The sequence below is a fragment of the Podarcis erhardii genome (genome assembly GCF_964252035.2).
Source record: "Podarcis erhardii genome assembly, chromosome: 16".
Taxonomy (NCBI): Eukaryota; Metazoa; Chordata; class Lepidosauria; order Squamata; family Lacertidae; genus Podarcis; species Podarcis erhardii.
In genome coordinates, this window is record NC_138514.1 from 32,843,015 (window position 1) to 32,860,733 (window position 17,719).

The window sequence follows — 17,719 nt, forward strand, 5'->3', positions numbered from 1 at the left end:
TTTGGCACTGAGCTGTGTCCCTCTGGGGGACAACCAAGAAATGCAAGACAGGTGCAGGAGTTAAGAGAGATAGGGATTTGTAGGTTTTTTTTTATCATTGTCACCTTCATTCCTGAGAAACATAGGAAGTTGTCTTATACCAAGTCAGACCACTGGTCTCCCTAACTCATTACTGCCAGCACTGACTACCAGCAGCTCTCCAGGGTTTCAGACAAGGAGCCCCTCGCAGCCCTGCCTGGCGATGCCGGGGATTGAACCGAGAACCTTCTGCATGCAAAACAGATGCTCTGCCACTGAGCCACAGCCCTGCCGCTAAAAACAAAGTAGGATCCCAGTCCTCAGGGCTGTGAATTAAGAGCTGATTTAAATAAGAAAGCTGCTTTATACTGACTCATATCGTGGGTCCATGTAGCTCAGTGCTCTTCAATGCCTACCATTGATTCCCAGGTTTCAAGGTTTGCTCCCAGCCCAACCTAGAGGTGTCAAGGCTTAAAGCTGGGACCTTCTGCATACATTGCAGATGCTCTCCCCACTGAGCTCTGGCCTTTAAGGGAAAGAGCTTCTAGAGCAGATGGTGTTCCCCAAAGGAGCAATGACATCTTCCTTTCTAGAGAATGAAGCATTTAGCATTGCTTGACATTGAAACTTGATTCGGCATGAGCAAAATGCACCCCTTTGTTGGACATCAGCCCTCAGCCACATAGTGGGTTGAAAGGCAGGGTTGGATGTACTGCAGTTTAAATCCTGTGCCCAGGCAAGCAGAATTCTGTGTCCTGTACAGATGGGGCATGATTTTTTTCTTTCCTTCCCCTAATTTTAGTTCTGCAACATTTTAACATTTGGGTTCTGCTGTTAGACCATGCAGAGGAGCAAACAGCTGGGTGGGACATGGGAAATCTTATTTAGCCACCTCTCTGCCTTCTGCGATTTCAGCAGATGTTGCTGGCACATTTTCAAGCAGGCATGAGGGTTAGACACTTGATATTTTTGAGGAAAACGCGGGGGGGGGGAGAGCTGAAAGACCTGGGAACCTTCAGATTCAAAATGTGATGAATAACACTTCTTGAATTTTCTTTCCTCTGCTGCTGTAGAATCACCATATACAAACATGGCTGTTTATAATTTTATCAGTACAGTAGCAGTGAGAGTTTTATGGTTTTCTGGCTTCTGAGATACCCACACTTTTAAAAAGAGAAACCAATAACCTTTGCAATCATAAGGTCTAGAAACCTTATAAATACAATGAATGCTGAGTTTCTCAGAATGCTGGTTGAACATTTGTTTGCAGCACCGGACTCTCACTGTAGAATGCAAAACCCTCCAGGTTAGGTGGTTAGTACCTGTTTCTCACTGGTGCTGTAGATAATTGAGTCTGTTGTTTCTTGGCATGAAGCGAAACGGGAAAGTAGAACACAAACACCACATAGCCCTTGCTATACCTGTCCGATCGCAGGGATCTGCTCATAAGTTTCAAACGTCTGGCGCTGTAGAAACATCTTAGCAGAGTTAAGTAGTTGGCAAAACAGCCTGCCTTCCATCAATCACTCGGCTCTTGATACGAAATCAGCCGTGGTGCCTTGTGGCTCTTAAGCTACACTGAAACCTGGAGGGATGAATGGGATTCTTGGGAGTGTATCATTAGGACTCTTGGGGTTCCTGCTCTTTGCAGCCGGGAAGGGACACACCGTCAGCAGATGCAGGGAGGCGAGCGCTTCCAGGGACCACCTGTAAATCCCCCATAGTTTTGTGCTGTGGGTTTGATGTTAATTAAGCAGCAGGTAGCCGTAATTTGCCGTCGCTCCCTTGGCTGGCCTGCTTGTGAGAGGGCAGCGTTTGGAGGGGGCAGCCGGCGGAATGGAGCTGCACGGATAATGGGATGCAAATTGGACGGCAGTGGCGGACTCAAGTGGGGACTGAATTCCAAACAAACGTTTTCTAGGCGTGCTGAGCCCAGAGGTGCCTTTTGTGTCCAGGGTGCCTCTTCTGCAAGGCAAACCTGAGTTTTGGGCCGGTGGGGAAGAAAAGGGGGATCCAGAGGAAACGACCCACAGCTCTCTTAGGTTCTTTATGCCCTATGGGTCAGTTTCACTTAGGAACCGGGGTAGGACTCAAGATCCATTCTCCTGCCCTCAGCTTCTTCCTTTGCCATAAGGAGGGAATCAAATGCTTCTGTACCTTACAGGGATGTTTGCTGACAAGAGCTTTATTACAGCATTGCAACATATTTATTGGACTCCTTTTTGGCCCAGACATACAAAAGATGTTGCTGTCTGTTTTATAATAGATGGATTACAATGTGATATAAACAGAAAAACAAAAATAAGATGGGGTGTGCATAGGGAAAAGAAAGGAAAAATCAGATTAAGGATCAGCTCTCCCACCTCCCCACATATTAATGTTTAGCTGGGGTGCTCTCCTCCCCCTTTTCCTTCCCTTCCCTTTATTAATATTTATTCACTCCAACCTATATCCATTCCTGATTACCTTTCAGAGCGACTTCCACCCATCAGCAAATCTTTCTACATGGCAAAACCTGTCTCTATCCCAGTGCAGCGTTTTCATAGATTTATTTACAGCATTTGTGTACCCTTGACCCTTTAGCCCCAAAGGCTGTTTGAATGGCTTATAGAAATGAGGGTTTTTTAAGGCTGCCCCTGCCCTTGGCTTCACAATCTTAAAAGACACAGCACATGAGGAAAAAGGGAACAGGAGGGAGGAGCGAAAAGCAAGCTCACGCACAAGTTCTTAAAGTTAGCAGATCTTACAATGAACTAGAGTTCCATCTGTGCAGATTCTGAGTGCCCAGCAGCTCCTCACTGAAGTCAGTGGCGGCTTTCTCTCTCTTGCTCTCCCTGGAAACATAACCAATGGCTAGAGGAGTTGTGCCCAATATTATGTGGAAGGGCACAGGACTGGCCTGAACTATTGGGTCCAAATGGCTTATCTAGCCCAGCATTCTTTCTCTGGATGGTAGTGGCTCCCAAGGTCTCTCACCCAAGTCCCAAACCCTGATAGCTGCTTGAGATAGAGGCATAGGAAGCTGCCTTATCCTGAGCCTGACCTTCGGTCCATCTAGCTCAGTATCATTGACTCAGACTGGCAGCAGCTCTCTCAGACATCACACAGGGAGCATTTCCCAGTCCTACCCTGGAGAGGCTGGGGATTGAACCTGGGACCTTCTGCATGCCAAGCAGATGCTCTAGCACTGAGCCACAGCCTTTCCTCTTGGTGGCTTGGTTTTGATTTGCTCTGGACAGGATTGGCCCAGATCCTTTGGAACCCGAAGGGGGTTTACTTCCTAGGTTTGTGCCAAGTTGGTTTATGACTGGAGAGTTGGTGGAGGCTCCCCTTTCCTTCTCCACTGCCAGCGCATCATTCTGCAGTCCTGAATGCTCAGAGCAGACAGCTTTGGCTGCAGATGGTGTTTTCGGAAGGGTCAATTACAACTGGCTGCACTTTTGAAGCAGCTCCCCCTCCGAGACCGTAAGCTCCTCTGGTGTGGCTCCCTTATCTCCCACCCCCCCCCCCAGCCACATTTCACGCCACTGGTTCTTCTGAAAAGACCCTTAATTTCCCATCTTTGTGTGCTGCAAATGATAGTCTCCCTCTCTCCCTTAATATAGCTGCGAGGGTGGGAACCTCATCCTTTCGAAACTTAAGCAAGAATGCAATTTACCCAGATAGCACTCGTGACCAGGGTGGTGGTGACCAGAATACCAACCCTTTTTGCTGGAACGTGATGATGGAAAAGGGTTGTGTCGGGTTTGTGGTGTTGACTCCAGTTTGTGTTGTCTGCATTTGTGTGTTGGTGTTCTGTTTGCTTTCCTTGTCATGGTTTGCGAGTTTTGCATTGATTTCCAAAGGGAGAGCGGCATTAAATCCAGATTAACAGGAGAGGCAGCCTTGTGGCACTTGACAGACTGACTCCAGGCTGGCCACCAATGATGGCCTCTGGATGTTGCTAGACTACAACTCCCATCATCCCTGGCCACTGGCCCTGGGGCTGATGGGAGTTGTAGTCCAGCAGCCTCTGGAAGGCAGTGATGTATCTGAGGTGCAATTCAGAGAGGTACAGTGTGTCCGAGTGCAATGTTGAGTCTCTAGTAGCTGTTTCATCAGGCTACAGCTCGGGAGGGAAGAGAAAGAAAGCAGGACCACTCCGTCGGCACAGCAACTTTCATTTCCACCTCTTGAACATTTCCATCCCAGCTGGTCATTAGAAGAACTTGTAGCTAAGAACTTGAGCCTGAGTTTGCATATTTCCTCCTCCCTCCCAGTCCATTTTTCCTTTTGTGTGATGTCTTTTTTAGATTGTGAGCTTAATGACACTTTTTACTTTTTAGTGATTTCTAAGTCACTCTGAAAGCCCTTTCTCTCTCCCCCCCCCCTTCCGAAGACTTGGATTAAAAAACAAAACAAACCTGAAGCACTTTAAAGTTGTTCTATGGCCACAGATGGAAGCATTCACCAGACAAGATTGTGCCAACACTCCATTTTGAGGAGTCTGTCTTGGTTGTGTGAATAGCCCCGTTTCTCTTTCGAAATGCCTGCATTTATACATATATCTACTTGCCTGGAAGTATGCACCATTAAACTCAATGGCGCTTCCTTCTGAGTCGACCTCTGTGTAGCATTGCGCTGTCAAGCAGAAAAAGTAACTGGTTTTTATACTTTACTGCTTGGAAGCTCATTTTGTCACGAAGCGGTATATAAGTTAATAGCAGCAGTAATAAATAATAACAATTGCATCGTTTAGCTACAAGCCGTAACAAAAGCGAAAGGAGCATGAATTTAGTAACGTCTTGCCTAGTGGAAACCAGTGCAGTTTGACAGTCCTCAACAGCGACTGGATCACGCAGCTTTGTTTTCAGCCTGCCTCACTGCCCCTTCCTGCATTGCTTGGCCTCCTGGGCGATGTCGTGGGGAGAAGGTGAGGATGAATGATGCTCTGGGGGTAAGAGAGCTGCTCCAGGGCCTGAAGGTCTGTCCAGTCTGCCTGCAGCCCTTCCACCTTTAAGAACTGAGCTCAACACTTCTAAATCAGAACATCAGAGGAGCCCGCTGGATTGGACTGCAAGCCCATCTAGTCCAGCCTCCTGTTCTCACACTGGCCAATCCAGTGCTTCGGTGGGAAGCCTGAAAGCAGGTTCTGCACTCAGCATCCCTCTCTCTCCATGTCCAATTCCCAGCAACAGGTGTTCAGAGGTATGTTACCTCTTGAGAGTGGAGGTAGAAAATAACCATCGTGACTAAGTGCCATCAGTAGCTTAGTCCTACTACATGAATTGATCTAATCCTCTTCTAAAGCCATCCAAGTTGGTGGTTGTCACTCCCTCTTACAGAAGCGAGTTCCATAGTTGAACTGTGCGCCGTGTGAAGAAGTCTTTTGTCTCTCTCTAAGCCTTGGAGCAATCCTGCCATCAGCGGAAGGATTCCTGCCTATCACCTAATTTGCCTTGGCTTCAGCTTACATCAGCTGTAAAATGGGTGCACCGCTAGCCTAATCTGGCTGTAAAGACCATCTTACGTGTGTGTGAAGTGTTTTGAGCTGATCTAATGACAAGATGATGGGGGTGGGTGCAGTACTATTAATTGTGGCCAGCTGATTATCTTTCTCTGCTCTTTTTTCTTTTTCGGGTGGGGGGGGGGAGGGGAATTAATATGACAGCCTTCCCAAACCTCATCCCCTCCAGATGTTTTTGGCTACAACTCCCCTCATTCCTGACCACTGGCCATGCAGTCTGGGGCTGATGGGAGTGGTAGTATGAAAACGTTTGCAGGAAAGGTTGGGAAGGCGGGTGGATGGAAACTTGTTTTTTGGGGTTTTTTAGCAAAATGCTTTTTGATTTGCTCAGCCAAAGAAGCAGCTCTTTGGACACCAGCCAGGCTAACCAGCTTGCTATTTTATTTTATTTTTTGATCAGGTGGAGCTCTTACTTGCACAGACAATGAATAGATTCAAAGGTGGCACATAGAAAGTCAGTGGGTTGCATCCAACTATGTTTTACTCAGAGTAGACTCAGTGAAATCAATGGAAGCTAAGTTACCCATGCCCATTTTTTAAAGTGGTCTGCTCTGAGTAGAACTAGCATTGGCTAGAACCCAACTTGCTGCCCCTCCCAAAGGTACCACAATATTTTAAAATATACATTGTAATATAGTCACTGTCTGCATCAGGACATCCAACTAAATTGTGGCTTAGTGAGATATGAATGAGCCTGGTCTCCCCCTGAGCTTGTATTTCTCCAGGAAAGGAGTTTAGAAGCATACAGTTTTGGTTTTAACCACAGTTTGAAGTGTCTTCTGAACCCGCAACTGTAGTTTAAAATAACTGTAGTTACTTGGAACCAGGGGTGACTAACTTGTGACTTGCAGGCCATGTCCAGCCCTCTCAAAAAAGTTTGTGGCCCCCAAGACTCAAATCATTTGATTTGATTTAATATTAGCATTCCACTTTTCCAATGACAAATGCCAAGCTCAAAGCGGCTCACAATAATCACAATTTGTCATTTTTGCCGAGGCTCCCATATTTTTTTTTTTTTAATGAATCGTGAACAATGAATGGTTAAATATGTTTTTAAATAGTGTAGAACAGCTGATGGGAAAGTCTTTCAGAAGGCAGCCTTGAGAGCAATAGTTCGCACTGCCCCCAGTTTTGCTCTTCATCCACACCCATTCTGACATGTGGCCATGGGTCACCAAGGTCCTCGGTCCAAAAGAGAGTGCAACCCCAGTTGAATTTTTTTTTTAAATGAAGTTTTTTTAATATTAAACCATAATTACTGTTATCTATGGTTTTGTCACTCCATATGACACAAGAAACAATGGTTAGCCAAAAGTGGAAGCAAAGGCTTCCAAACTCCTATTGGCTATGTGGAAGGAGGAGAACAAGGAAGTGCCCAATAGGTAGCACAGCTCCTACAAGTAGCTCTAAGCCATGGTTTAGTGTGACATTCAAATGCAGCCAGTGACTCCTGTTGCTTTGCACAGCATATTTTGCAATATACATGTAGTGAGAATCTTACTAGAGCCCATGTGCCTTGCCACTAGTCCTTAAGAAGTTGGTTTAAACTGTTGTTTGTCATCTTAAATTCTTTATTTCTTAAATACATGGCAGAATGCCTCCCAGTGCAATCCTATACATGTCTATTAAGAAGCAAGTCCTATTCGGCTTGCTTTCAGGTAAGTGGGCTTAGGATTGCACATTTCATCCTTGATAAATGTGCCTGTGATGATTGCAATGGTGGCATTTTTTCCAATAACTTTCTGTTCTGCCTACATATGTGAAAAATGTGGTTTCATCACACTGAAGTCCTGCTTTGAAATGAATGGGCCATCAATTAGCTGCAATCAAACTGGTATTTTCAGCTGGACTTCCAAGTGCTACTAACTCTGCAAATCAGGGTTTGTAACACTTAGGGTTGCATCCAGCTAGGTATTGGACCTATTAAAATTAATAGACCTAAGTTAATTGTGTTCATTAATTTCAGTAGGTCTACTCTGACTAAATTTTTATGTTGTGGTATCTGTGAAGGGAAGAGCCTTAATAGTTTTGAAATGTGCCACCTTTTTTCTGCCTCACCTTTTTGGGGATTCTATTTCCTCTTGTTTTGTGCTATCGGCTTAGGAAAATTATCTCATTTTTTTGAGTCCAGTCGGTCCTACCTACAACGTGCACCAAGTTTTTTGCCTACTACGAATGTAATCTTGTGCCTTCTGCTCCTTGCACCAGCTTGAATGACAGTTCTAGATTTTTTTTTAATTAATTGATTTTTAATTCATTTTTACAATGGCTTTCACTAACAAACTATAACTAACTGTGGTTGTTTAATTACAGAGGGAACATACCCACGCTAAACAGGTACAGTAATTATCCTCCTTTTCAGATCTGAAAAAAATTATAGTTGTTAGAAGGATGTATAGGTTTTAACTAGCTTTAGGTTTTAACAATCTAACTTTAAATTTTTTAATAGTTTTTGGAATCCCCGTTCTCATCCCTGGAACCCTAACAAATCCTCCCCGTTTTGTGCTACTTCGCTTTCCTCCTCCTCCTCCAGACATGTTCCTCTGCTGCTGCTGTTGCTGCTTCTTTCTTTCTCTTTATGCATTTTGAAAGGCAACTTTTGCATGCTGTGGAACTTTTAACATCACATGCTTGCGGGCTTAGCTCCCCTGCTTTTGAAACATTAGTTCCAGGCCTCGGAGCAGTGCAATCTAAAAAGCCAGTCTGCTTGTCTTCTCTTATTCCTCTCCCTGTAACAAGATAGCCACAAACTTGCCTCCCTCCATTCAGGGTTAGTAGAATGGATACCTTATTTTTGGCTGTTTTTCCACAGGAGATACCGAAAGCATTCTTCTTACGAGTTTCCTGGACAGGCACCCATATTACGCATGCTGGGCTGTCATATTTTCCAGCTGGGATCAGGGCTTAGCGTTGCTTTGCCCCCTTCCCCTTTCCTCTCTTCTAGCCTGGAAGCTTTCCGGCACAGGGAATCGGGAGCAGGCTGTGTTTGCCTTGCATGCTCCCTTTCCTTTCCTATTTTATTGAACCAGGAAATTCAGCAAACAACACCTTAAAATGAATATTTGCAAATCACACTTTTATATAAAATATCACAAGGTAGTATGCCACCTAAAATACAACCTGCAGTGACAACAATTAAAAATGGCAGGCATGTCAGTAAAAGCACCTCAGGTTCAAAGGGCCTGCCTGAATAACGTTTTTATAAGGCATCCGGAAAGGGGCAGGGATGGCTCCTGCCAAACCTCTATTGGCAAGGAGTTCCACAGGGCGTAGGACTTGCCACACTAAAGGCTCGGCCCCTGGTGAAGGTCAGCTGGAGTTCAGGGGCACCTGTGGGGCCTTGGCTATTGAGGTGGAGTGTAAGGAATGAGGTGGTTCTTAAGGTAGTTTGGGCCCGACTTGTTTAGGGCTTTGTGAATGAGCGCAGGAACCTAAGACCTGGCCTGATGGCAAATTGGTAACATGTGGAGCGATGCATTGCAAGAAGCCTGCTCCTGTGAGCAGCCTGGCCTCTAGCTGCATCTTTATTATTTCTATTATTAATTAAATTTGTATACATTGGAAACTTGGTTCCCGAACAGCTTAGCTGACGAACAAATCGGCTCCTGAACGCCGCAAACCCAGAAGTAAGTGTTCTGGTTTGCGAACGTTTTTCGAAAGCCAGACATCCGTTTCAGCTGTCGGCGTTGTTCCCAGGGCCAATCAGCCAATCAGAAGCTGCACCTTGAACGTTTTGGAAGTCGAACAGACTTCCAGAACGAATTGAGTTCGCGAACCAAGGTACCGTTGTACCGCCCTTCATCTGCAGATCTCAGGGCGGTTCACAACATAAGATTACAACAATATAAAAACCACAAGGTACATAGTGAATATAAAAGCAACAACAAACCAATAACCCCCCCTCCCACAACACCTGGTGACTGAAGATGTATAATGAAGGTGCCAGGCAAGCCTCCCTGGGGAGAGCATTTCACAAACGGGGAGCCACTACAGAAAAGGCCCATTCCCGTGTTGCTGCCCTCCAGACCTCTGGCAGACGAGGCATCTTCTGGACCAGATGCAAGGGCAGCCCCACATCAAGCGTGTTATAGCAATCAAGCCCTGAGGTTATTAATGTACAAACTGCAAATTTGGCTCAGCATGGTTTGTACTGATCATGGTCTGTACTGATCGGCTGCTGCTCTCCGGGCTTTCAAAGACCTCGTCTTTCCCAGTCCTACCTGGAGATGCTGAACCCAGACCTTCAGTGTGCAGAGCAGGGGTCCAATTTTGACTGAGTGTAGAGCAGAAGGCTGCCTGAGGGTTGACCCACCAGCCTTGACAAAGGGGCTCCCATCCACTCATCTCTCTGCACTGGCCAAACATCACAATTGGCTGGATCCATTCCCCAACCCCGGGCCTCCATTGTCCAATCAGTGACTCTTCAGGTTTTCAAGCCAAGGACATTCACAGCCCTATCTGGAGATGCTGGTGGCTGGGCCTGGGACCTCTTGCATGTGAAGTAACTGCTTTAGCCCTTCCCCAGATTAGAATCGGGAGTGTAGGAAGCTGCCTTCCACTAAGTCAAACCACTGGTCCATCTCTTCCTAGGGAACTCTGAGAACTGAAGTTCTCTGAGGGAGAAGCTCTCATCACCCTTAACAAGCAACAGTTTCCAGGATTCCTTGGGGAAAGCTGTAACTTAAAACTAAAACATACAGTGCAGACAGAGCACCTGGTTGGGGAAAGCTGTACTCTCTAAAAATTTGCTTCCGATCTGATCAGAAACAGTTTGGAATTAGGTTAGTTCCCCTACCACAACCACGGTCAAATATCAGAAACCAGTTAAGAGGGAAATGAATGTGTCTAACTATAAAGAGTCTGTACTGTTCTCCCCCAGTCTGATGCTCACCAGATGTTTTGGACTACAACTCCCATCATCCCCAGCTGGAACAGATATGGTGGCTGGGAGTTGTAGTTCAATAAGTTTGGAGGGCGTTAGGTTGAGCAAAGCTGCTTTGTGGTGTCCTTGTGCGTGTTAACACATTTCAAGACAAGTGGTTGTTTTATTTGTGTGCATTCGTGTATATGTCTGTTCGTAACCTTAATTTGGAAAAGATTTCCTAAATCTTTTAAAGCTAAAAGTCATCCTTGTCTTAAAAAAAACAAAAAACCTAAAATACATCCTATCCACAGCTGTCAATGTTTTCCCCCTTTTAAGGAAAAAGTTGACAGCTATGATCCTATCATCTGTAGCATTGGCACAGAAGAACAAAAACTGGCTGGGGGTGATTGGATGATAAATTCTGCTGAAGCATTTGGGAGGGACGTTTATATATGTTGTCTTAATTTTTATTTATTTTACTTATAATCTGCACTTTCATTAAGTATATCAAGGTGGCATTACAACATGCAGAATGTAATTAAAATCTGTCCATAAATGTGCACAAAATGTAATTTTAAAAATCAGCACCAGTAGATACTGGTTGGTTAAAGAGAGGAATTCATAATGTGAATGGACAGTGCAGTATTCTGAAGAAGTCTGAAAGAAGGCAGGAACGGTTCCCACTGAACCTCAACTGGCAGGGAGTTCCACAGGGCAGGGTCTTCTTCTCTAGAGGCTTGGTCCCTTGTGAAGGCCAAAGCAACTTCAGAAGGGTCCTTTTAGGATCTCAATGGTCAAGATGGAGCATAAGGAACCAGAGACCAATAGCGAGTCCAACCGTCAAGAAGGTGGTTTCTGCTTTAGAGGGGGCAAATGGGGCTCATTCACCTGGGAAGGTAGCCCATTTAGGAGAAGGGAAACTCTGATCCCAAACCTCTACTGCATTTCAAGGTATCTTTGGGAGCAGAAAAGGCTAAGGAGTAAAACCTACACAAATCTAGAGTCCCTAAGATGGTTGGATGGCTCCCAGTACGTTTCCGAGCACAATTCAAAGCATTGGTGCTGACCTTTAAAGCCCTAAACGGCCTCGGTCCAGTATACGTGAAGGAGCATCTCCACCTCCATCGTTCTGCCCGGACACTGAGGTCCAGCGCCGAGGGCCTTCTGGCAGTTCCCTCACTGCGAGAAGCAAAGCTACAGGGAACCAGGCAGAGGGCCTTCTCGGTAGTGGCACCCGCCCTGTGGAACGCCCTCCCACCAGATGTCAAAGAGAAAAATAGCTACCAAACTTTTAGAAGACATCTGAAGGCAGCCCTGTTTAGGGAAGCTTTTAATGTTTAATAGGTTATTGTATTTTAGTGTTTTGTTGGAAGCCGCCTAGAGTGGCTGGGGAAACCCAGCCAGATGGGTGGGATATAAATAATAAATTATTATTATTATTATTGTATGCCTCTTTCTGGAACCTCTGGAACCTCCTGCAGCCAAACATATTGTTCTGCTTTACTTTACATCAGTGAGGCTGAGAGGGGGGTCTTGTCGTCTGGGCAGCCCAGGACTTCCATACACACTGCCCAGGCTTGCGCCCCAGGGAGGTCACTTCAGCGCTGCTGCACTTCAGCGTTTGACTTCACTCCGGAGGCACACTCCGTTGTCTCTCGAGACAGAAAGGTGCCGATTTAAATTAGATACGTAAGCCATATGTAACAGAAATGCCACATGACCAAATGTGGTACAGCAAGAGGCTATCTTGTGGCGGGTTCTTGATGATAAAGACCAGGTGGTGATTGCCACACATCTGCATGTTGCCTGAGAGGCTTTTTTTTTATATATAAAAATATCATTTATTTCATAAAATTCACACATTGCTTGACTGTAAATAACATCAAAGCGGTGTATAAAAAAGATAAAACAATAAAGTCGAGGGGCTGGGGGAAATTGCAACCCTCGTTGAAAACATGAAAAATAAAATACTAAAACAGATTAAAATCACCTCAGCTTTCTAAGTGTCTGGGTAGGCTTGTCTATAAACAGTGAAAGTGCCTGTTTGATTTCAATAGGCAGAGAGTTCCAAAGGGCAGGTGCTGCCACACTATAAACAAATGCAGAATGGGTATTATGTGACACCTGTAGTGGTGCCAATTCCGCCGATTGAAGCGGCCGAGTGGGGCACGTGGGGTAAGGGAATTTCGTTGGTAAATGGGTCCCAAATTATTCAGGGTTTTTATTCTAACAGTAACACCTTGAACTTGGCCTGGTAGCAAGTTTGCAACCAGTTCAGACTGAGCAAAGGTGATATATGCCGACAAGGCCTCACTCCCATCAGCAATTGGGCTGCAGCATTCCGCACTAACTGCAGCATTCAGATCAAGCATGAGGGAAGCCCCATGTAGAGTCCATTCTTGAAGGGTTTTTTTATACTTTTGATACAGTTTTGATAGTTGCTTGTGTTAAGGGGCAGCAATTTGGCAACATATTGTTCTGCCTTGAAAGAACACCTCTGGCTTCTTGTTTTCCATAAAATAATAAAAAAAGGCTCTACAGAATGGAAGAAGCATTTCCAACAACACAGAGTGTGTTTTGTCTCCTCTTTCTGTTCACCGTTTGTATTCATCCCCCCCCCCCCTTTCTGGAGCCCTTTAACACCTATTTAGCAAATTCCCCAACAACCTAATCTGGCTTCATTCCAAGTGTATTGGAGATAGCTGAATAGCACTTAAGTGCATTGAAGGGCATTGTTGTTTTGTGTCCCCCAGGGGGAACTCCTGCCTTACTTTGTGCTGCTTCATGGATTGCTCTGATAAATCTAATGCTCCCTTAGTCCCAGTGTCTCCCTGCTCTATCAAAGCTCTATTTAAATGATAATTAATTAGCAGAAAGTGTGATCCAGGGGACAGCCACACATCGTGTGCAGTTCAGCCATGTGAATGTATGAATATAGAGAGTGCAGCGGGTGAATGAATGAATGAATGAGTGGAAGCATGGAGGCTGCCCTTGTCTGCACGCTTCCCTAGGTGTAAGTCTCCTTGAACACCACGTGGCACACATAGAACTACATTGCAAAATCCAAACAGGTGTTCAGAGTTCCTTCCTTTTTCTGGAACTCTGAGTCTCAAGTTCTCTCTCTCTCTCTCTCTCTCTCTCTCTCTCTCTCTCACACACACACACACACACACAGTCCTCTTCTTGTGGGGTATTTGTTTTCTCCTTTATTTTTAAGCCCCACAAAGCCCAGCCTCTTAGGTGGTTTCAAACCACGTCCCTCTTCATGGATGCCTTCGGGCCTCTGCCTCTCCCCCTAACATATGCTCTTGATTTGACACTGCTGTTCCAGAATGTCCTTCTCGTCCAACCTCAACCATTATGGGATGGTGCACGTGGCCAGCGTCAGCGACGTTCTCTTGGACAACTCGTTCACCCCTCCGTGCCAACGCATGGGCGGGATGGTTTCCTTCCGAACCTTCGAAGACTTTGTCCGGTAAGCAAGGGGGAGGAGTCTGTGCATTTGGGAGAGCATCTTGTACCGCACCCCCCCTTCCCCCCACCAGTTCTCAGTTGAAGTGGGTTGAAAGGAAGAGGTGACACATCTTTACTCCCTACCTAGGCCTAGGACCCACGTACCTACGGGACCGCTTCTCCTGGTATGCCCTGCGGAGGACCTTAAGGTCCACAAATGACAACACCTTGGAGGTCCCAAATCGCAAGGTGGTTAGATTGGTCTCAACTAGGGCCAGGGCCTTTTCAGTACTGGCCCCAACTTGGTGGAACGCTCTGTCACAAGAGACCAGGGCCCTGCGGGACTTCACATCTTTCCACAGGGCCTGCAAGACAGAGCTGTTTTGCCTGGCCTTTGGTTTGGACTCAGTCTGACCCTTATGTTTCCCTCCCCTAAGGGTTTTGATCTATGGGCTACTATTAAAATGAGGCTGCATTTTAAATTATATTTTAACCTATATTTTAAATTGGGTTTTTGGTTTTTTTAATTGTAATTTTACTGGTGTTAGCTGCCCTGAGCCCGGCTCTGGCCATGGAGAGCAGGGTATAAATAAAATTTTATTATTATTATTATTATTACTCCAAGCCAGCTTTCGTAGTCTTTTTCTTGGTTGTGCTCAACAGTCCAGTTACAAAGCTGAGCTATATGCACCTGATCCTTTCACCCAGATATAGGGAACTCCTCCCTTCCTGCACGCTAGGTATAAATGTGCTGCTGTGCCATTTATTGCAGGAGTTGCTCATTCAATCTGCGAGATCCCTAATATGGGCCTGGGGCTTGCAGTAGCCTTGTGCAAGCCAGATAAGCGGGCAAGGGACACACACACACTTTGGTTGTGTTTGGTCTGGCTGTGTGGAAAGAGCCCTTCTGCCGCCAGTTGTGTGCGCCTGCTATTTTCCTTCTTCATTCCTTTCAGGCTCTTCGATGAAGTCATGGGGTGCTTTTGTGACTCTCCACCTCAAAGCCCCACCTTCCCGGAAGCAGGCCACCCGTCCTTGTATGATGAAGATAAGGTACAACATCATCCGCTTGTTACCTTTTGTCATTTTGCATTTCTTAGTGCAGGAAGTATGATCTGATGTGTAGAGATCTTTCCTATTCTACTTAATTCAGGAGGGTTCTGGAAGCTTTTCTGTGTGAAAGAAGCAAGCAGAAGATTCATGATGTTTGGGTTATACCTTTAGAGAAGCTGACTACAGCTGGCTTAAACTGTTATCTTTTCTGTCAAGGTCACGCTGACTATAGAAGTAGGGCCAGAAAGAGCCTGGGCTTCACTTTCTTTATCTCTTTTCCTTCTGGTGTGGTGTTCTGTATACAGTGGTACCTTAGGTTACAAACACTTTGGGTTACAAACTCCACTAACCCGGAATTGAGAACTTTGCCCCAGGATGAGAACAGAAATTGTGCGGTGACAGTGGGAGGCCCCATTAGCAAAAGCACTCCTCAGGTTAAGAACGGTTTCGGGTTAAGAACAAACCTCCAGTTCGTAACCCGAGGTACCACTCTATAGTGTTAAAGTTTAGACTTATTTTAAGTTATTGTAAATTTAAGTTAAGTCTGCTGCAACTGGATTTCTTATGGACAGTGCGAATCCTGAATGTATTGGATTTGTGACCATTATGCTCATTTGCCTTCAGTAGCAGTAAAGCTCTGTTGGATGAAATATTAATTGCCTCTGGTCTATTTTTTGGGAATCCTGGAACATGTTTAAGTTTTTACTCTGCTAACTATACATTGGAGTTTTGCTCTGGATCAACATTGAGTAGAATTCCATGACACCTTTGTCCGTACTAACGGATAGGAATATTGAAAGGGGGTGCATTTGGCACCAAGGTGGGGTTTTTGACTCTGCCCGAGGGGATCATGTCTGTGGCTGTCCACAGGAGCCCTACCACTTCATCACCTTCATTGTGATACTAAAATTCCTCGTCACTAAAACTTTCTGCAGTTGCTGCAGCTACCAGACCATCTCCAAGGGCAGCCCCACACAGAGTGCATTGCAGTAGTCTTGTCTCACAGTTACCAGAGCAAGGATTCATATCCTTATCTTTTTGAAAACTTGGTTACATTTTCCCCAGAACGCGCAAGAAAAGCACTTTGGTACGTTCTAAGGCACATTGTTTTGTTTGTTTTACTCCAGAGTGCCAGAGACGAGCCAATTCACATCCTCAACGTCGCCATTAAGACCGATTGCGACATCGATGATGAAGGGCTGGCCAGCATGTTCAGAGAGTTCACGCAAACCAAGGTACCTATCGCTAAGTGGGTTGGATCTATTCTTCCATTCTTCCCCTTCGCATCAACTTCCTCTTCCCTATGTCAGGTTTTAGATCATGTGAGGGGGGGGACTGGGGGTGCAGTGATTTCTCCTCTGCTGCTGTGTCCTCAGCGGCAGAACCTTCACCATCCACATCAGAGGTTGCTAATGTTGCGTTCATGGCACCCACAAAGGCCTTCATTGGCCTCAGGCAATTCTGAAGGAAAAGCCACCCTTCTAAGCTAATTCTGTGAAACTCTGGGGTCAGCCATGCCACGATCTTGCCTGAAATAAGCATTGGTGGTGACGGCAATTGTGTCAGGGCAGGTGGCAGCAGCAGAAGCAGGTAGTTGGTGGTGGGCAGTGGCCACTTTTGGACATAACACGAAACCATAGTTTAGTGCTGTGCCAGTCATCCTCAGGCTAATGTGCTTCCACCTCTATCTCCACCATGACCATGAGGAGACCAGAAGCATCCATTTCCATTTTCAACAAAGCACAGTTTGTTGGTCAATGGGAACTGCAGCAGAATTTCAGTTGTCTGAACAAGCCAAGATCAGAAACCATGGTTTGCTCTTGGCTTATTCAGACAAACCATGTGTGATGGTTCTAGGGGTTGCTCGTGCGTAAATCGGCTCCACACCTGGCTGGGTTGCCTGAGTGAACCTTTTCTGTCCGGACAGCCACTCACCCGTGGCTGTCGCAATCGCTGGCAGAATCCGTCAGTGGGCGTTTCTTGAACTTCTTCCAGCAAAGAAGCTCTTTGACGCCTAATCTCCGCCTACTCTCCCTGCGCGGAAGCCTCCTGCACAGGGAGGGCGTGGGCAGCGGAGGACCCATGCTCTCTTCGCTGGTCCCCGGCGAGGAGTCATGGAGCCACCTCGCCGATTCCCCCATCTGCCCCCCTTCTCCACTGGTGCTACGCTGATTTCCTTCCCCAGAAGATGGGCTGCTTCTCTCCCTCCCGGGACGCTCTCTGGAATCCCTCTGGAGCCCTCCCTCTCCCTCTGGCTCAGATGGCAGTTCCCTGACACCATGGTTTTCAACTAACCACATTTTTGCCTTGCACAAAATGAACAGTTGTGGTTCACTGAATGTTGGAAGTCTTCTGATCTCCTTATCATGTGCATCTGACAGCATGTGCTAAAAGTTTCCTGGAGGGACCAGACTCTGGAATCCGTAGAATAGCCTTTGCCTACCTGGTCCAGATGTTTGGGGTTACTGCCCTATCTGGCTAGGCAAAGGTTGTTCTAGAAGATAGTCACTTTTGTAATGAACATTCTTCTCTTCTCTTTTGAAATATATAAAAAATTGTCCAGTAGCATCTTAAAAAAGGTAAAGGACTCCTGACAGTTAAGTCTGGTCACGAACGACTCTGGGGTTGCGGCGCTCATCTCGCTTTACTGGCCAAGGGAGCCAATGTTTGTCTGCAGACAGTTTTTCTGGGTCATGTGGCCAGCATGACTAAGCCGCTTCTGGCGAAACCAGAGCAGTGCACAGAAACGCCGTTTACCTTCCTGCCAGAGAGGTACCTATTTATCTACTTGCACTTTGATGTACTTTCGAACTGCTAGGTTGGCA

General features: G+C 46.0%; 1 protein-coding gene across 6 annotated transcripts in view; it reads left to right on the top strand.

The window, feature by feature from the left end:
* The window catches only part of ACACA (acetyl-CoA carboxylase alpha), a 198,250-nt gene that overhangs the window by 79,778 nt on the left and 100,753 nt on the right, over positions 1-17,719 (top strand). For 4 of the 6 annotated variants that reach the window (XM_081844035.1, XM_081844037.1, XM_081844039.1 and 1 more), the window contains 4 exons: positions 7,838-7,861; positions 13,720-13,863; positions 14,798-14,894; positions 16,022-16,129. In XM_081844035.1, coding sequence (XP_081700161.1) covers positions 7,838-7,861; positions 13,720-13,863; positions 14,798-14,894; positions 16,022-16,129 — 373 coding nt within the window. The remainder of the gene's footprint in view (positions 1-7,837; positions 7,862-13,719; positions 13,864-14,797; positions 14,895-16,021; positions 16,130-17,719) is intronic. The other 2 variants (XM_081844038.1, XM_081844036.1) reach the window with 1 other exon arrangement.